The sequence below is a fragment of the Hemitrygon akajei genome, unplaced genomic scaffold (genome assembly GCF_048418815.1).
Source record: "Hemitrygon akajei unplaced genomic scaffold, sHemAka1.3 Scf000125, whole genome shotgun sequence".
Taxonomy (NCBI): Eukaryota; Metazoa; Chordata; class Chondrichthyes; order Myliobatiformes; family Dasyatidae; genus Hemitrygon; species Hemitrygon akajei.
The window spans coordinates 1,600,794-1,622,385 of record NW_027332011.1 but is presented as its reverse complement, the minus strand read 5'-3'; the positions used below and the strand labels follow the sequence as shown (position 1 = coordinate 1,622,385).

General features: G+C 44.1%; 1 protein-coding gene across 1 annotated transcript in view; it reads right to left on the bottom strand.

Annotated features, from left to right (window-relative positions):
- Positions 1 to 1,064: 1,064 nt before the first annotated feature.
- LOC140723680 (uncharacterized) overlaps positions 1,065 to 21,592 on the bottom strand; it is a 39,842-nt gene continuing 19,314 nt past the window's right edge. The window contains exons 3-5 of the mRNA XM_073038243.1: positions 13,138 to 13,220; positions 3,759 to 3,877; positions 1,065 to 1,236 (exon numbers count right to left, since the gene is read on the bottom strand). Of these exons, the coding sequence (XP_072894344.1) occupies positions 1,065 to 1,236; positions 3,759 to 3,877; positions 13,138 to 13,220 (374 nt within the window). The remainder of the gene's footprint in view (positions 1,237 to 3,758; positions 3,878 to 13,137; positions 13,221 to 21,592) is intronic.

Below are 21,592 nucleotides of genomic sequence, written 5' to 3'. Positions count from 1 at the left end.
CAAGTGGCTCAATGGAACCTCGTTTCTCCACTTCCACTGGCGTCTCATTCCACACTCACACTGTCCTCTGAGTAAAGAAGTTCCTTCACGTTTTACACTTAAACCTTTTTCCTTTTACCCGGAACTTATGACCTCTTATTCAGGCCTCACTCAGCCTGAGGGGAAAAGCCTCAGCTTCGGTGCGACAAAACCCTTTGAATCTTTCTCTCCAATTCAGGTCCTCACCTCCTGGAAACATCATTATAAATGTTCGCTCTAATCGTTCAAGGTTCTTGACACTTCTTATGTGTAGATTGGTGACCCTGGATAGATGCACGGAGCTTAGAAAAATAGAGGGTTATGGGTAAGCCTGAGTAGCTCTATTGAAATGACAGGTTGAGCTCAGCTATGTGGGCCGAAGGACCTGTATTGTACTGTAGGGTCATACTTTCTATGATCCAAACTGCACACAATACTCCAGAATTGTCCTCAGTAACGTCCTTTACAACTTCAACATAACATTGCAATTCGTGTGCTCAGTACTTTGATTCATGAAGGCCAATGTGCCAAAGGCTCTGTTCATGACCCTGCCCTGAACTATGGAACTGTATTCCCGGATGGCTCTGCTCTCCGCAGACCACAATCCCCAACCAGTCACTGTCTGAGTCCGACCCTGTTGTTCCCGGCAAAGCGCAACACCTCACATCGGTCCTCATTACATTCCAGCTGCAAAACCGTCAGCCCATTTATCCAGCTGCTAAACCCATCTCCAAGTTTTGATAATTCTGCCTCACTGCCACTCATGCTCTGTATCCAGGTGTCATCTGCAAATCAGTTTACCAAATTCCCCATTGAAATCCCAAGTTACGTGGAGCTGAGGAGGACGATGGCGCCTAACGGCGACTCCTTGTTTGCAACTTCGGAAGGAGCTCTAGTTCTATTTTAATATCTCTATTTTTCCCTTTCATATTTCTTTTGAAGGACCCCGACCTGGAAATTACAAACTGACTTTGGTTCTTTGCGGGAATCGGACCCGTTCTCGGAGTCTGACGACTGGCCGTTATTCGATATACCAAGGACAAGGGCTAAGACACCAGCGCGCTTTCAGTATTCCGGGATTTCGTGGCTCTGGAGGCGGGTGGAGTTGAGGTCGGTGGGTGTTGCAGGAAATCGGTGCGTCGTGGGAGACGGAAGATCGAAAGCAGCGAGCTAGCTGCTGGCCGAGTGCCCGGAGACCCGAGTTCCTCGGGCACAGAGCTCGGAACAAGCAACACAACAGACATTTAACACCTGTTTGTGATGTCCATCCTGTGTTTGTGAAACGGGCACACCCATTTTTCCCTTATTAGAGAGAGTGAGAGCGAGAGGAGAGAGAGAGAGAGAGAGAGAGAGGAGAGGAGAGAGAGAGACGAGAGACGAGAGAGAGAGAGAGAGGAGAACGGAGAGAGGAGAGAGAGAGGAGAGAGAGATTGAGAGAGAGAGAGAGAAGAGAGAGAGACGAGAGAGAGAGGAGAGAGAGAGAGAGAGAGAGAGAGAGAGAGAGAGAGAGATGGAGAAGGGAGAGAGAGAGAGAGAGGAGAGAGAGAGGAGAGTGAGTGGTTACCGGATATGTTGAATTACCCGGGAGAACCGTGTAGTCTTTGTGGGTTCTGCAAGTCTGTGTCCCTATTGACGCCTTTGCTGCACGTTTCAGTGCTCGGTGGAAGGGCGCCGATGCTTTCGTTAACTGGTGGGTGGGGGGGGAGATGGTTGCTTTGCTACCTGTTTATACGTGGGTGGGGTCAACTGGGGGAATTTGGGGTGCTGGCATTTAACTGTCATTCATTCTTTGGGACACTCCTCTGTTTTCGTGGATGGTTGCGAAGAGAAGAATTTCAGGATTTATGTTGTATACATTTCTCTTACATTAACTACACATTTGAAACATTTGATACCATTGAAATACTTCTATATCCTGTCCCTTAGTATGTCTGACAATAAGTTAACCGCTTGTCTCAGGCTCATCCGCCTCTACTTTCCTGGCTTATCGTCAGAGGCTTTCACCATTCGATAGGTTTCAATCGGGTCACCCCTCATTCTTCTGAATCCCAGTGAATGCAGACCGAAAGCCATCGAACCTGGAATCATGTTCGTGAACCTCGTTGAACCCTCTCCAGTTTCAACACATTCTTCTGAAGATAAACGGTCTAAACCTGTTCACAATACTCCGGTTGAGGCCACACCAGCACTTTATAAAGCCGCTACATTACATCCTTGCTCTTGCATTGTAGCTACCATCAAATAAATGCTAATATCGCCTTTTCTTTCCTCATCACACACTGGAACTCTATAATAACCTTGAGGGAATCCTGCACAACGAGTCCCAGTTCTCTGTGCTTGTCCGTGTTTTGCATTTTCTCTCCACTTAGAAAGTACTCAACCCCTTTCATTTCCTCTACAAGTGTGAATGACCATACACTTCCTGGCACTGCGTTCCATCTGCCACTTCTTTGTCCATTTTCCTCATCTGTCAGTCTTTCTGCAGCCTCGCTCCGTCCTTAAAACTATCTGTCGCTCCACCCAATCTCCGTATTGTCTGCAAACGCTGCAAGAATGCCATCAATTAGATCATCCAAATCATTGACATATAACGTGAAAGAATTATCACAACACAGTCGTCTGTCGAACAACACTTCTCACTGGCAGCCAGCCGGAAAAGGCCCCTCTCTTCCCATCCTTCGTCGCCTGCTAGTCAGCTACTGCTGGAATTATTTTTGTTGTATTTTATTCCCTGTCTGATGCTGGCTTCGACTTCTCTTGTCAGCCACGGTTGTCAATCTGTTCTATTCTTTGCCAGAGACGTCATTCGGTGTATTTAAGGCAGAGGTTGATAAATTCCTGTTTAGTCAGGGCAGGAAGGGCGACGGTGAGAGGGCAGGAGATGGGGGCTGAAAGGGAACATGGAACAGCCACGATGAAAACGCGGACTTTATGGGTCAAATTTCCCGATTCTGCTCCAGAATCTTATGGTCTTGTTAAGGCTGAGCAGCTGGATGCTGTGGTCCATATAGGTACCAATGTCATGGGTAGGAAGAGGGTCAATATTCTTCAAAGTGAGTTCAGGGAGATGTGCGCAAAGTTAAATGGCGGGATTTACAGGGCTGTGTCCTTAGGATTGCTACCCATGCCACAGTACCAGTGAAATCAGAAGTATGAAGATTATATAGTTTAACGTGTGGCGATGGGGCTGGTGCAGACGAGAGAGCTTCAGATTTTTGGATCATTGGGCTCTCTTTTAAAGTGCATCTCCATACACGTCCTGGCACTGTATTCCATTCGCCATTTCTTTCCTCTATTTCCTCAGGTGGCTGAGTCCCTTTGCAGCCTCTCTGCTTCCTCAAAGCTATCTGCCCCATTCACCGACCTTCATACCTTCGGCAAACCCTGCGACAAAGCTACCTGCCCCTTCACCGACCTTTATATCGTCCGCAAACCCTGCGACAAAGCTACCAACCCATTCATCGACCTTCATATCGTCCGCAAACCCTGCGACAAAGCTACCTGCCCCTTGACCCACCTTCATATCGTCCGCAAACCCTGCGACACAGCTACCTGCCCCTTCACCGTCCTTCATATCGTCCGCAAACCCAGCGACAAAGCTACCTGCCCCTTCACCGACCTTCATATCGTCCACAAACCCTGCGACAACGCTACCTGCCCCTTCACCGTCCTTCATCTCGTCCGCAAACCCAGCGACAAAGCTACCTGCCCCTTCACCGACCTTGATATCGTCCGCAAACCCTGCGACAAAGCTCCCTGCACCTTCACCGATCTTCATATCGTCCGCAAACCCTGCGACAAAGCCGTCATCTAATTCACTGACATAGAATGTAACAGCGATCGGTCCCAACACAGACGTCTGTGGAAAAACACCAGTCACGACAGTTGAAACGAGAAAAGGCTCCCTTACTTCAAACACTTTGCATTCTGCTAGTCAGACAATGCTGGAATCGTCCCTGTTTGTTAAGCAGCCTCATGTCCGGCACCTTGTCCCGCTCGGGATCTGAACCAAGTAGCTGATAGATTGCGGAGGCGTTAATAATGATCTTTCCAGAATCGATAGGTTCTGGCGAAGTACCAGATGACTGGAAAATTGCAAATGTTACTCTGCTATTTAAGAAGGGTGGAAGGCGGCATAAATGAAACTACAGACCCATTAGCCTGACATCAGTGTTTAGAAACTTGTTGGGAACGATTGTTAGGGATAAGATCATGGAGTACCTGGAGGCACATGACGAGATAGGCCAAAGGCAGCATGGGTTCCTGAAAGGAAAATCCAGCCTGATAAAGACCTACTACAATTTCTGAAGTAATTACAAGCTCATGGAGCGGCTGATAATACAGAATCTGAGGCCACAAACCAGGCACGCCCGGGATCCGCTTCAGTTTGCGTATCAGGAGAAGGTGGGAGTGGAGGATGCTATCACGTATTTGCTGCACAAATCACTCTCTCACCTAGATGGGGTCAGTTGTGCTGTGAGGATTACATTCCTTGACTTCTCTAGTGCCTTTAACACCATCCAGCCCAAGATCTTAAAGCACAAACTAACGGAGATGGGAGTAGACTCTCACATGGTGGATTGGATAGTGGACTACTTGACAGATAGACCTCAGTATGTGCGGTTGGGAGACTGTAGGTCTGACACAGTGGTCAGCAGCACAGGAGCGCCACAGGGAACCGTACTCTCTCCGGTCCTGTTCACCCTGTACACATCTGACTTCCAATATAACTCGGAGTCCTGCCATGTGCAGAAGTTCGCTGATGACACGGCCATAGTGGGGTGTGTCAGGAATGGACAGGAGGAGTATAGGAAACTGATACAGGACTTTGTGATATGGTGCAACTCAAACTACCTGCGTCTCAATGTCACCAAGACCAAGGAGATGGTGGTGGACTTTAGGAGATCTAGGCCTCATATGGAGCCAGTGATCATTAATGGAGAATGTGTGGAGCAGGTTAAGACCTACAAGTATCTGGGAGTACAGTTGGACGAGAAGCTAGACTGGACTGCCAACACAGATGCCTTGTGCAGGAAGGCACAGAGTCGACTGTACTTCCTTAGAAGGTTGGCGTCATTCAATGTCTGCAGTGAGATGCTGATGATGTTCTATAGGTCAGTTGTTGAGAGCGCCCTCTTCTTTGTGGTGGCGTGTTGGGGAGGAAGCATTAAGAAGAAGGACGCCTCACGTCTTAATAAGCTGATAAGGAAGGCGGGCTCTGTCGTGGGCAAAGTACTGGAGAGTTTAACATCGGTAGCTGAGCGAAGGGCGCTGAGTAGGCTACGGTCAATCATGGAAAACCCTGAACATCCTCTACATAGCACCATCCAGAGACAGAGAAGCAGTTTCAGCGACAGGTTACTGTCGATGCAATGCTCCTCAGACAGGATGAAGAGGTCAATACTCCCCAATGCCATTAGGCTTTACAATTCAACTGCCAGGACTTAAGAACTTTTTTTTTAAAGCTATTATTAATGCTTTTTGAGTTAGTGATTTAGATGCATATCATATTATTACTGAGTTAAGTATTGTATGTACAACAAGTGTATGGGACATTGGAAAAAATGTTGAATTTCCCCATGGGGATGAATAAAGTATCTATCTATCTATCTATCTATCTATCTATCTATCTATCTATCTAGACAAAAGAGATGCAGTAGATATGATGTATTTGGAAATTCCTAGCAAGATTGGAGTCCATGGCAATGCAGTCAGGCCAGACTGGAAAAATCGTCTAATGATGCGTTTTGCGTGGAACTGATGAATAAAAAAAATAGCTATGACCTTGTTCATGGGGCTGTATTACAGAGAGCCCAACACCCCGACGGATTTAAAGGAACAAATTTGCAGAGTGGTCGCAGATCGCAAGAAACATAAGGTTGGTGTTATAGTGGGATATTAGTTCCCATGCAGTTCAGGTGCAAATCGTCCCTTCTGTGCAGGTCCCAAAATGTCCCCTTACACACATCTGTCAGCTGCTGTCTATCACAGAGACTGGGAACAAACTAAAACCTTTCTGGTTGACTTCCAGTAACTCATGGTTTTCTAGAGTGACTGTGCTGGGACCATTTCTTTTTAACCTGACTCTCAGTGACTTGGATGACGCATTTGATGGGTTTGTGGCCAGAATCGTCAGACTATGAGGTCACTGTGCGTGAATGGGAATAGATGGACATATCCAGAGACCAATTATTCGGTGGCATTCCGAAATAGTTCTTTGACTGATATTTGGCAGGCCATTGAGGAACTGAGTTAGATTCAATTTTGTTATGAACATGGAAATAACTACAACTGTACAGAGTGCGATACTTGATCTGCGATTAGAGAATGAGAGAGGGCAGTGGCAAAAGTTTGTGTAGAGAACACTTTGCATCTAGTGATCACAAGGTCATTTGTTTCACGGTAAATACGCATAAAGTTAGGTCTGCTGTACGGGGTGAGATTCTAACTTGGAGAAAGGTCAATTTTAATGGAATCAGAAGTAATCTGTCAAGTGTGGATTAGTTCAGGTTGTTTTCTGGCAAATGTGAACTTGGGAAGTGGGAAGCTTCAAAAAGTGTAACTTTGGGGCTAATATTCTTATATATGTGTGACTGAATAAAAGGTAAAGTTGAAAGATGTAGGCATCTTCGGTCCTTTTAGATGTTGAGGCCCTGGTGAAGATATAAAAGGAGGTTCACTGCAGGTATAAGCAGGCCGGAACAAATGAGGTGCTCATGGAGTATAAAAATGGAAGAGAACATAAGACACTGACGCAAAGCAATTGGCATTTTTACGACATTTAATTGAAGCATACAGACTACACACGGTGATTTCCATTTAACTAATTATATGAATTCTAAAACAAATTGAATGCACCAGTGACTATTTGGTTTGTCATATTAAAGGGGTGAATATCACTTTTTAGACATCACTTTCATTTTGACACGAAATCGTCTTTCTGTTATTCAGTGTCAAAAAGCCAAATTAAACCACTGTGGATGAATGTTGTAAAACGATAAAACATGAAAACTTCGAAAGTGGGTATGCATACTTTATAAAGTGCTGTAAAATACAAAAAATCCTGCGTACAATTAAGAAACATTAGGAGCGATGTTGTCCTTGATCCTGGTGCTGTGTGTTCTCAATCCTTTATGTCTGCTGCCCAATGGAAGGTGTGAGAAGACAGAATGACGGGGTGGAAAGGGTCTTTGTTTATGTTAACTGCTTTCCAGGGGCAGCTAGAAATGCAGCTGGAGTCAATGGAGGGGAGTAATGATCTGTGACAGACAGTGTTGAGATCACAATGTCCTTCTCTGACATGACTTCACAAATTGCCACACCTGACTCATCTGGACTGAACACCATTTGCCATTCCTCAGCCTACTCAACAAGCTGATCAAGAATCACTTGTATCAGAATTAGAACCGGGTTTTTTTTCTCACCTGTATGTGTTGTGAAATTTGGAAATACCCTCTACAATCCGATTCCTGAATGGGCATTGAAACCTTGGACACTATAATTGTTATTATTATTTTATTTTTTCTCCTTCCATACTATGTATCGCAGTGAACTGCTGCTGCTAAGCCAACAAATTCCACGACACATGCCAGCGGTAATAAACCTGATTCTGATTTGTTAACTTACCAGCAGCAGTTTCATCCAATACATGAAAACATAGAAAGGGAAAAAACAAAACAAGTAAAACAATAACAGTAAGTATATATGCATATTTAAATGATGAAATATGCTGCAAATACAAAAATAATATATATTATAAAAGTGAGGTGGTGTTCATGGATACAATGTCCATTTAGGAATCGGATGGCAGAGGGGAAGAAGCTGTTCCTGAATCACTGAGTGTGCGCTTTCAGGCTTCTGTATTTCTTTCTTGCCGTTAACAGTGAGAAGAGGGCATGTCCTGGGTGGTGGAAGTCCTGCATTATTGACGTCAATTTTCTGATGCATCACTACCTGACGATGTCTTGGATACTACGGAGGCTCGGACCCAAGATGGAGCTGACTAACTGCAGGTCAGTCAGCCTGACTTCAGTAGTTCGGACGCTACTGGAGGGGATTCTGGGGGACAGGAATCACCTGTATTTGGATGGACAGTGTCTGATTAGCAGGAGTCAGCGTGGCTTTGTTTGCAGGAAGTTGTGGTTGATGGATCTACAGAGGTTTTAGTAGATTTACAAAATCTTATTAACAGAGGTGAATAAAACTGTTTCTGAGAATGCAGGCTGGGGATTAGTGATGTGCTCCAGAGGGCAGAGCTGTGAGTCTTGTTGTTCATTATTTTAACAATGTATTTGCATGCAATTGCAAAAGACTTCATCAGTAAGTTTGGACATGTTGTTGATAGTGAATAATATTCGCATGGAGATCCTGATCAGTTAGGGAAGAGGGCCAGAGTGGCAAATGCCTCACAACACAGATACAGATGTGAGAGAAATTTGTGAATTCTGTAGCATCTTCTCTATTTCTGCATGAAAATGATCTACATGTGATCAGATCTTCACCTAAGTCCTAAAACTAGATAAAGAGTAGCCAATTAAATTAATAACACCAAAACATTATACTTCTTCACTTATTTATTTAGATGAATGGTCATGAGTCTGTGGGTCTTTGAAACTGGTGGCAGTGTAAACAGGATGGTGAAGAAATCCTCTGGCATGAATCCTTCATCCGTCAGGGCACTGAATACAAGAGTTAGGATGTATCCTCAAAACTATATAATATTTTGTTGAGACCGTACTTGGATTGTTGCCCAGCAACAGAAAGGATGTGATTCAGCTGGAGAGGGTGCAGTAAAGATTCACAAGGAGCGACTGGGACTGAGTTACAAGGAGAGACTGGAAAGCCTCGGTCTGTGCTCCCGGAATGTAGAAAGCTGAGTGTTGAGCGTATAGAAGTGTATAAACTCTGAAGGACATGGCTGATAAAGTGAATGGCTGCAGTCTTTTTCACAACAAAGGCCATCTAAAACTAGATGGAGTTGATCTGTGGTGAGAGGAGAATGATGTAAAGGACGTGTGGGGAGAAACTTTTTTGCATCTTTTACATTCCCCCCTAGTCACATGTGAACCATCTACACCTGGAGTGAGGAATCTCTAGCGCTGTCCATCTTCCACTCAGCTATAGAAATGCACAGGACAAAAACGCGGCCATATTGACCACGGTGTGTATCCCAGAGTTCCATTCAACCTGTGTTTGGTTCATTTCCCTCTCAACCTGTCCGATCCATTCACCTGTCCGAATGTCTGCTAAACATTGTGATTGTGTCTCCTCTGCAGCTTCTTCTGGCAGCTGGTACCATACACCCACCACTCTCTGTGTGGAAGAAGTTGCCCGAGTTTCCCATTTGATCTTTCCCCTTTCAAAACATTCTGTCCTTTCCCAGCTTAGCGAATTTCATCCTATAAATGAGCTACCAGAACTTCCCACTATACATTGTGGTCTCACCAATGCTCTGTACTCTCACAACATGAAGTCCCATCTCCTGTACTCCAAACTCTAACTGATGAATGCCTTCTGCACTACCCTATCTACACTTCCAGAGCACTATGTACTTGTAATCCTTGGTCTGTCTGCTCTCTAGCACTCTTGAGGATCCGACTAGCTGCCACAGACACACCTGTCGGTGCCCCCTGTTAAATAGTTTTCTGTCACTGAGGCTCACTCAGAACACTGAACAGTGCGGTATAGGAACAGATCCTTCTTCCCACGATGTCTGTGCTGAACACAATGCCACATTAAACGGAATCACTTCTCTCCCGTCAATGTCACTATCATCTCTGCTTCCATCACTCCCCATGGCAGCCCATACCGGGCCCCACCACTCTGTAAATAAAACTGATCTACCACTTGCAATGTTCACCATCTTTAAATGATCACCCTGTCACTGTAAAGGCAGCCTTCTTGAATTTGACATTTTCACCTGGGAAAGTGACTCTGACTGTTTCGCTTATCTACAATTGCATAGTTTTATAAACTTCGGTCAGGTCCTCCCTCAGCCTCCTTCTCACCAGCGAAAGCAGCCCCAGAGTGTCTGATCTTTACTTGTCACACAAGACCCCAGTCCAGGCAACATTTCTGTGAATCTTTTCTTCACCTTTCCAGCTTAATCACTTCTTCCTTATTTTGCTGACCAGAATTGCACAGGTTACTGCAGCTGTGATTTAATTAATATATTGTGCAACTGTAATGCAACTTCTCTGCTGCCAAAGGGAGGCATGCTGTTCACCTACTTCATAACCATGACAATCTGTGCTATGACTTTTCGGGAACTATGTACTTGTATCCCAAGATCTCTCTGTTCACTAACACTTCACATGACATTGCGTATGTCATGGCCTGCTTTACCTTCCCAAACTCCATCGCTGTGCACTTGTCTGACACTGTAACGACACGTCTCCGTCTCTCCGCACGAATCACACAGAGATAAATGTCCATCAACCGTTCTATGCACCTGTCTGCTGTCTGTGTGTAACTTGTACAAGAGAACACCTGGAGCCCTCTGTACTTGAATCATGTGCTGTTACTCTCCATATAAATAATAGTCCGCGTTTTGATTCTTTCCATCACTGAACACGCCACCGCTGTTTACCGCATTAAACTCAATTTTCCAAGTATTCTCTCTTTTACACAGCGTCTCTATATCCTGTGGCAGAGACCAAATGTCCCATCACAACATTACCCCCACCACATCCTATGTCATTGACAGACACCCTTGGACACCTCACACTCTGTCCCCTCGTCCGGGTAATTTATATCGATTGTGAGTAATTGACGGCCCTCAACTTACCCCTGCTCCCTTAGAAAACCCATTCCCAACCCAACTTCCGCCCACTCCACCAAAATTTTAATATTGATAGTATGTAACTGAGGGTGGATTAGATCCATGGGATATTCCAGTAGTTACATCCTCCAATCCGGAAACAAATCTGATAACTGAGTCTCTGTCTTCTATGTAAAAACCAGTCTTCTATTCCTGTGAACTCGTCTTGTGATTTCTGGTGTTGTGCATCAGCCTTTCAAGTGGCACCTTATTAGATGCATTCTGAAAACCCAACCACATCTATAGGTTCCTTTCTAGCATCTAGACTAATTCTCTTCATGTTAATCAAACGTAAGTTGCCTTTCACTCAATGAGCTGATAGGGTTTCAAATTGGGTCAAAGACTGACAAGTAAATGATGAAACATTTGGACACTGGCCTTCATCAGTCAATCCACAGAGGATAGTGGTCGGGGTGTTATGTTGCAGTTGTATAAGATGTGAGTTTACATTGCAATATCGTGTTTAGTTTTGGTCACACTGTCTCAGGAAAGATGTCATTAAGCTGGAAATAATCAGGGGAAGTTTAAAAGGTCATTGTTGGGTCACAAATGACTGAGTTATGAGCAGTTTAGGATTGTGTTTTTCTTCGAATGTGGGAGAACGAGGGGCAATATTATAGAGATGTATGAATCAAGGAAGTTTGCAGATAGTGTGGATGCATAGAAACTTTTTTTTAACAGGGATGTGGAATCCGCTACTGCAGGGCACCAGATTGTGAGAGGGCAGAGATTAAATAGAAATCAGTTGCTCTATGTCTCTCAGTCAGACGGTGGTCAGTTTCGCACATCATGCCCACTGGGGCACAGACCACTGCCCCGAGTTCTCTGTGCTGTGCCAGTCTTTCACACTGTCCCCAGGTGCAGCCAGTCTTCGTGGTGGATACATCCTTTCTCAGAGATGAAGACTTTGGAGCTTCTGTGGCTCAGGGTTTTTGTGGGACTGGATTGCTGGAGTTAGGATGTCCAACTCTATTCCATTTGCATCCGGGCTTCGGACAGTGCTGGAACACTGAGGTCCCTCTCCCGGATACCATCTGCAACCATCTCCCTGCAATAGCTGTAAGATCAAACACGTTTCTCACAATACAATGCATTCACCCACCCTATCTAAACCCTGCATAATTTTGCATACCGCCGTTAAAGTGCTCTGTGTTAATATCCCGCGAAACATCAAGCTAGCCCTTTTCCCCCTGTCTCCTACTACCACATTTCAGGCTGCGGCAGTACATGCTGAGGGCCACACTGAGGCTTGATGTAGCCGACTGTATCCCTGTAGAATGATGTGAGTAGAGATGTGCACAGTCCAGCTCTCATCAGCCGCATCAGAAAGTGCATATCTGTATTGTAATCCATTTGTCACTCTGTGGCCTCTTCCCCAAATGATCAGTGTCTCCCTGTAATCTATAATAACCTTCATTAACCGGTATTTAACTCTCCAATCTACCGGACCCTATGCCAATTTGCATGTCGCTCAGGTGGTAATGCAAAAACCCTCTTTCCTCGTTCTACCTATGTTGTTCGTACCCACATGCACCTCCCACTGCAAGTTCCTCTACAGGGCAGATAAGGCGACCCGAACCCGGGCATAGGCAGGCAACACAGTCAGTCTGTGACTCTGCTACAAGGTCTTCCACCATATCCAGTGTACATCAGTAAGCAGGGGCTACAGCATGCTCAGGTGTAACCTGTAGGCTAGTGGTGGGAGGGAGCGCCTTACGTCTATTCTATTAGGTCTACCTACACAGAAATAATTCCGGACATTGTCCGTGGAGTAGTGGAAAAAGAACCTACAATATGAAAAGAGGTGCAGCTTGTGTTCAATGATGCAGATAATGAAACACACTGGGGAACATAAAAATATCGAGCCTCCGTCACTTACAGCTTTACACAGCTGCTTCTTTTTCTGATCTCGCAAACTGCCAAGAACAGAATAAATAAATATAATTGTTAAAACATCCCGCATGGAGGTAAACATACGTATAACGTAGTTAAACACTCAACAATATTGTGAATAGTGCTGCAAATAAACGTTCAGGTTGATGTTGTTCCGAGCAGGCTGTGCACAACAAAGAGAATTATTGCGCATCACAAATCTGATTAATTACAGTCAGAAATAGATGTTCTTAACCCGTTGTAGTTCAGCACATGCAGAAATACGGGATACACCACATGTTGGTATAAAATTCATATGGGACACATTATTATTAAAGGTTTTGTAATAATTATATTTGTTGTTCTGATAGGAGTAAAAATTCCAACGAAGATTTCTCTGCAGATGGGGAAGGATGTGAAACACAGACTTGATGAATCCGCCCAAATTCTCCATTAGTCACATTCAGACTCTTCTCTCTGACCTCCTGGAGAACCTCTTCCTGGATTGGAACTGCAAGACAGCGGACACGAACAGACACATTGAGTGTGAAGCGGGAACGTCAGAACGGTTACGGGCTCTTGTATTCAATATGCAAAATGGTCTGTATTTTCAAAGCACGTCACTGACCACTCTGATGCCGTCATTGCTTCTCTGGATCTCAGCTCACTGAACTGAGATGATGATATCACTGCCGCCAAGCTGCCGAAGTCATTACTATTCCACGCGCACCGTTGACCATGATGATAATGTTGCCTCTGGAGCCTTCACACTGACCACAGTGGGAACGTTACTGTGTGTCCTGGTCATTCCCAAGGCACCCATATTTGAAATTCCTACTCTCTGCGTACAATTCAGTTTGAGAATTATCCAATGAGAGTTCCCTGCAGTCAGCTTATCGCGATTATCTAGCTCAAAGGCACCTATAAATGGTGTACATCATCTATTCTCAACGGGATCCATATGGCTCCCTTGGGGGCCCTGGCACAATTGAAGGGGGCCACCGACTGAAAACTGTGAGAATGGGAGCCCCGAGTGTTTATGGGGGCCCTGATAACGAAACCGATGAAATACCGAAGCAGTAAACTTCACTGGAGTCAATAGATTCCCTCCTATTTATAAAATATTTCCAACACACCATTTGAATTCAGCGCAACTGGTACATTCCTGTTTCTAATGGGATTTGAGATATTTCAGTCAGAGCCCCTGTGAAATATTTCTACACTAACTTCTCTCAAGGTCATAGGGAATATCCTGTCAGGTTCCGGAGACTTATCCACTTTTATATTCTATAAAAGTGCCAGTATTTCCTCTTCTTTAATCACCATATTTTCCATAACTACACTACTTGTTTCCCTTACCTTACAGAATTCAATATCTTTGTCTTTAGTGAATACCGAAGAAAAGAAATCGTTCAAAATTTCCCCCATCTCTTTTGGCTCTACACATAGCTGTCCACTCTGATTCACTAAGGGACCAATTTTATCCCTCACTATTCTTTTGCTATTTATATAACTGTAGAAATCCTATGGATTTTTTTCACTTTATTTGCCAAAACAACATCATATTCTCTTTTAGCTTTTCTAATTTCTTTCTTAAGATTCTTTTTTACATTCTTTATATTCCTCGAGCACCTCATTTACTCCATGCTGCCTCTATTTATTGTAGATCTCTTCTTTTTCCGAACCAATTTTCCAATATCCCTTGAAAACTACGGCTCTCTCAAACTTTGAACCTTTCCTTTCAACCTAACAGGAATATAAAGATTCAGTACCTTTAAATTTCACCTTTAAATGACCTCCATTTCTCTATTACATCCTTCCCATAAAACGAATTGTCCCATTCCACTCCTTCTAAATCCTTTCGCGTCTCCTCAAAGTTAGCTTTTCTCCAATCAAACATTTCAACCATGGGTCCAGACCTATCCTTCTCCAGAATTATATAGAAACTACACATGACCGATGTGGATTTGCCAGAAGAGAAGTTATTTCCAATTAACTGTTCTTAGTTTCTGCGTAATATCCCCGTAATTTGCCGTTTTTCAGTTTACAAATATCCTATCCTTATCTGCAGCTATCTTGGAAGTGAAGGAGTTGTGGTCTCCGTCACCTTACAGCTCACCCACTGAGAGGACATCTGAATAGACTCATTATCCAACAGCAGGCAGTAGTACAATCCCATTAGCTAGATTGCAACCTTTCCGTTCCTGAGTTCTACTCTAATGGACTCAGTGTCTGAACCCTCCACTATGTCTTCCCTGAGTGCGGCTGTGATATCCTCCCTGATTCGTAGTGCAACTCACACCTCTTTTACTTCCTTCTCCAGCTTTTGAAAAACTTCACGCATCCCTGCCCATCTATCAACCAAGTCTCTGTAATGACCACAGCATTGTAGCTCCATGCACTGATCCATGTTCTGTGTTCGTCACCTTTACCCATAATATTCCCTGCATTGAACTACACACCTTGCCCAGGAGTGTATTACACAAACTATATATCTTATCATAGCTATTTATTTGATTTTGCCTGCCCGTACTTTCACCGATAACTAACTTTGTGTCCAGTCCTTCATTAAGTGACCTGGTGTTCCGATTCCCAGCCCCCTGCAATACCAGTTTAATCCTCCCGAGTAGCATTAGCCAACGTCCCGTCCAGCATATTAGTGCCCCTCCAGATCAGCTGCAAACCGTCCCTCTTCTACAGGTCGCACTTGCCCAGAAATATGTTCCATTGATCGAAGATTAAAACACTGCCCCCTTTACCATCTCCTAATTTCTTATTCAGTTGTGCTATCATCCCATTTCTAGCTACACTACCCCATGGCACTGGGAGTAAACCAGAAATTATGAACTTGTATATCCTTCTCTTCACCCTATTTCCAAACTCTATATACTCAGTCTGTAGAACCCCTTCCCCATTTATAGATAGATAGATAGATAGATAGATAGATAGATAGATAGATAGATAGATAGATAGATAGATAGATAGATAGATAGATAGATAGATAGATAGATAGATAGATAGATAGATAGATAGATACTTTATTCATCCCCATGGGGAAATTCAACATTTTTTTCCAATGTCCCATACACTTATTGTAGCAAAACTAATTACATACAATACTTAACTCAGTAAAAATATGATATGCATCTAAATCACTCTCTCAAAAAGCATTAATAATAGCTTTTAAAAAGTTCTTAAGTCCTGGCGGTTGAATTGTAAAGCCTAATGGCATTGGGGAGTATTGACCTCTTCATCCTTATGCTGTGTTCTACCAGCATTTTGTGTGTGTTGTTGTTTGAATTTCCAGCATCTGCAGATTTCCTCGCCTTTGCTGAAATCCTTGATGGCTTTGTGGTCAAGTGGGTAGACTTCAGAAAGTTTGAGGAGACAGAAAGCCGCGGAAGGACGTATACCGATGAGGAGAATGGACAAAGAAGTGACGGATGAAATACATTGTCGGGAAGTGGATGACCAAATATCCAACAACAAATGAGGTGCTGAGGGACTTGGAGGTCCAAGTGCAGGATTCTCTAAAGCTTTGTTGCAGGTTGAGTCAGTCGTGACGGAGGCAAACGCGATGCTTCCATTAATTTCAGGAGGACTAGAATATAAAAAGCAAGAATTTAATGTTGAGGCTTTATAAAACACTGCTGAGGTTTCACGTCAAGCGTTGTGAACCGTTTCGATCCAGTCATCTCCGGAAGGATGTGCTGAAACAGGAGAAGGTTCAAAGGACGTTCGTGAAAATGATTCCTGGACTGAATGACTTGTCATTTGAAGAGCCTTTGATGGCTCTGTGAGATCATCGGTTCCGGGAAGGGAAGTAGAAATGAAGAGCACATATTACATGAGGTCAGAGTGAAATGTTCAGAGGGACCTGGGTGTTCTTGTATGGAAATAACTGCAGATACAGCAGGATTAACATGCAGATACGGCAGAGAATTGGATGGCCAAACAGAATTGTTTTGTGGTGCAGGATGGTTGAAATACGATGGCAGAAATGTCTCGCAGGGACAATATCAGGATGACTGATCAGTTATCCCTCTCAGTGCCATTCTTATGCCTCCTCCCCTGACTATCAAGAACCTACGAACTTCCGCTTTATATACAGAACTCAAGAAAATCTGAAGATGCTGGAATCCAAGCAACACAGGTCCCGATGAAGGGTCTCGGCCTGATCACCCTGAAGCCTATCAGGATCGAGTTGATGTCAGGAGGATGTTTCCTATCATGGATGACTGGAGGGCTGTCCATTGTGAATAGAGATGAGGAGGAATTCCTTTAGCCACAGGATAGTGAATCTGCCACAGGCAGCTGTGGACGGCAACAAATTGAGTATAATTAATGCAGAACAACAAACACATATTGCCGGAGGAACTCAGCAGGCCACGAAGCATCTACGGAAAAGAGTTAACAGTCGACGGTTCAGGCTGAATCCCTTCATCAGGACCTGTGTTGCTCAAGGTTCCCTACAAATTCTTCACTATTCTAATTAGAGGCTGCTGGCCATGGAGTTCAGGAAAATAAGGGATCCTTATCTCAATCTCAGATGGTGATGAGAGGGCGTATAGGAGCGTGTTGCGCCAACTAGTGGAGTGGTGTCGCAACAACAACCTCCCACTCAACGTCAGTAAGATGAAAGAGATGATTGTGGAGTTCAGAAAGGTTAAGACGACGGATCACATACCAATCCTCGTAGAGTGATCAGAATTGGAGAGAGTGAACACTTTCAAGTCCCTGGGTGTCAAGACCAATGAGAACCTAACCTGCTCCCAACATACTGATGCGGTTATAACGAAGGCAAGGCATCGGCTACACTTCATTAGAAGTTTGAAGGGATTTGGAATGTCAACACATACACTCAAAAACATCCATAGTTGTACCGTAGAGAGCATTCTGAGAGGCTGCATCACTGTCTGGTGTGGTGGGGTGGTGGTGGGGTTGGTGCAACTGCACAGGACCGAAAAAGCTGCAGAAAACTTTAAACTTAGTCTGCTTCATCTTCGGTACTAGCCTACACAGAACACAGGGCATCTTCAAGGAGTGGTGTCGCAGAAAGTCAGATGCACTATTAACCTCCATCACCCAGGAATTGCCCTAGCCTCACTGTTACCATCAGGTAGAAAGTACAAAAGACTGAAGACACAGACTCAGCGATTCAGAAACAGCTTCTTCCCCTCTTCCTAAACGGACATTGGACCCTTGGACACTACTTCACTTTCTTACACACAGACACACACACACACATATAATCTATTCAATATACAGTACTGAAAATCATTTATTATTATTATTATTATTATTATTATTATTATTATTATTATTATTATTATTATTATTATTATTATTGTTGTTGTTATTATTATTTTGTTTTTTTCTTCGATATTATGAATTGCTGCTGCTATTTTAACAAACTTCACGACACATGCCGGTGATAATAAACCTGTTTCAGATTCTGATTTCCCAATTTCAGACTTCACACTCACAAATGTATGTGAACATTGAATGAAGGGGCTGTTCCTGTGCTGTACTGTTCTTTGTTCTCTGTTCCCTGTTTAGAAGAACGAGAGGAGATCTCAGGGAAACACAAAATTCTTTCAGGGCACAGCAGTCAGGATTAAAAGAGGATGTTTCCCCTGTCTGTGGAGTGATGAAATGGGTAGGGGGATGGCTGGTGGAGGGAGTCTGTGGAGTCTCGTCATACAGTTAATTTAAAGTCACACAGCCATTCGTTGTAGAGTATAGAATTTTTGCCCTTTGGCCCATGATCTCTGTGCTAACCTATTTACCCACCTATACTCATCCTAATGGTCGACATTAGGTCAGTCTCCTTCTGGGTCTTGCCTGTTAAAGTGTCTGTCCAAGTGTATTTTAAACAGAGGACTGAAGGCCTATGACCTGCGGGAGTCGGTGCTGGTGTCGCGGTTGTTTGTCATTCATATTAATGATTTGGGTGAGAATGTAGGTGACATAGATAGTAGGTTTGTGGATAACACTAATAATCACGGTACAGTGAACAACGAAGAGGCAGCTCTATGTTTAGAGATCAACGATCAACTCTAGAGTTGGGTGGAGTGACATGTTGAAAAATAGTTCTTGGCAGGTACGTGGATAAGAAAGGTGGAAAGGAATAACTGGTAAATGAGACTAGCTCAAGTTGGTTGACAACAGCTGCCCGAATCTCCCGCAGATCCATGGGATCGCTCTGCCCGAGTGTTCCCATAGACCCCTGGGATTCTCTAATTCTCTGCTTTCTCACCCACCACTCCAGTCTCTGTCACCCTGTCTGAGGATCGGAAGAATGTGAGACGGACCCGGACCCGAAGGGATCTCCCTGACACCGGGTAGAGATTCACAGTCTGAGCTTGTGTGCTGGGATCGGAGGGATTCACATCGGGGAGACATTAATGGAAGGTGGATGTGGCGGGGAATCGGGTCTGGTATCTGGCAGTCGCCGCAGTGTCTGTGGAGACGAAGGGAGAGGTCGGACTGAGACCGGAGACCCGATTTTGGGTCATCAGACGTTATTGTGATGTGTTCCAGCAGGGTTATGACGTGATCAATGTCACCCCTGAGTCCCGTCTCGCTGCCGGTCCCATCCCTGGAGGGTGGGAGTGTATCTCAGTTACGAATCCGGGACAGTTTCATTTTACAACGCGGAGAAGGAGCCCCATCTCCACACCATCACTGGGAATAAAGTCACGGGGAAACTTTATCCTCTCTTCGTGACTGGAGATGAAACCCAGTGACTGTGAATCTGCGGAGGGTGAAATAAACACGAGATGAGAATTATCAATCCGTTAATTTTAACTCGTTTAATGCATCCGTCAACGGAACAGAAACACTGCGGATTCAGCAGCAGCCGCGGCGGTTGTCCTGAGCCCCCCCCGGGTCCTAAAGTCCACCCTAATATTCTTTCATGGTTGAATGGGATAATTGGGGTTGGTGCTGACTAGAAAAGGGGAGTCAGGTGCATCTTGGAAAGACCATAAGACATAGGAGCAGAATTAGGCCATTCAGCCCATCGACTCCGCTTCGCCAGTCCATCATGGCTGATCCCGGATCCCACTCAAACCCATACACCTGCCTTCTCGCCATATCCTTTGTGGACTGATGTCCGGATCGATCAGGAAATGATAAACTTCCGCCTTAAATATACCAACAGTCTGCGACAGAGTATTTCACCTGGTCACTACTCTCTGGCTGCAAAAATTGCTCCTTGTCTCCGTTCAAAAATATATCCCTACAATTTTGCGGTTGTGCCCTCTAGTCTGGATACCCCACCACACGAAACAATCTCTCCATATCCGCCCTATCTAGTCCTTTCAACACTGGATAGGTTTCAAAGTGTAACCACCCCCCCCTCCCCCCACCGCCTTCTGAGATTTGGGGTTCAAAATGTTGACAAAACTCCAAGTACGGTCTTACTTGTGTCTTACAGAGGCACATGCATTATCTCCTTTCTTAAATATTCTATTCCCCTTCAAAGAAATGCCAACATTGCATTTCCTTTCTTTACCATAGACTCAAGCTGCAAAACAACCTGCTGGGACTCTTGCAGGAAGACTAATGAGTCCCCCTACACCTCTGATGTTTGAATTTTCTCTCTATTCAAATAATAACCCTCATTATTGTTCCTTTGACCAAAATGCATTATCATACATTCCCCAGCACTGTATTCATTCTGCCACTTTTTAACCAATCTTCCAATTCGTCTAAGCTCTGCTGCAATCGCATTGGTTCCTCAGCACCACCTACAACTCCACCTATCTTCATACCATCTGAAAACTTTGCCAGAAAGCCATCAAATCCATTATCTAAATTGTTGACAAACTATGTGAAAAGTAGCCTCATGTGCGGTAACTTATCTAAGTCCTTCTGAAAATCCAAGTAAATGATATCCATCGCTCCTTTTCATTTCCTCAAAGCCCTGTAAAGGATTTGTCAGGCACGATTTCCTTTTGCAGAAACAAAGCTGACATTGAATTAGTTCAACATTAGTCTCCAAATACCTTGAAAACTCAAAGACTACAATACTTTGCCAAACACTGAAGTCAGGCTAACTGGACTAGAATTCCTTTCTTTGGCCTTCCTCCCGTCTTAAAGAGTACAATTTTCCCTTATCCAGTCTCCAGGACCATTCCAGAATCAAGTGATTACCAATGCATCCATTATCTCTTCAGCAACCTCTCTCGGGACTCTGCGATCTAGTCCATCTGGTCCGGATGACTTGTCCACTTTAAGACCTTTGAGGTTGTCTACCACTTTCTCATTTGTAATAGCAACGTCAATCACTCCTGCTGTTATTTCCACAGTGACTAATGCAACGTATTCTTTAAGTTCATCTACCATTTTTTTTTTGCCCGCATTACTACCTCACAAGCATCATTTTCCAGTGGTCCCATATCAACTCTCAACTCCCTTTCTTTCTTTATGTAATTGAATGAAAATTGTATGTTGTTTTATATTATTGGCTGGTTTGCCCTCATATTTCATCCTTACCATTCTTATCGCTCTTTTAGTTGCCTTTTGTTGGATTTTAAAAGCATGCCAATAATCCAACACCCCACTCAGTTTTGCTACTTTATTTGTCATTTCCTTAGGTTTCACACTGTCTTTAACTTCCCTTGTCAGCCACGGATGCCTACCCCTATCATCTGAGAACTTCTTCTGTGGGACATGTCTATCCTATGCGTTGTACAATATTACCAGATACTTCAGACACCTCTGCTCAACCGTCATCCCCTCCAGTATCCTCCTCTAATTCACCTGGGCAAGTTTCTCTCTCATGCCCCTGTAGTTCCCTTTATTTCATTGAGAGACAGATAAATGTGACTGAGGCTTCGCCCTCTCAAATTGCAGGATGAATTGAATTATATTACG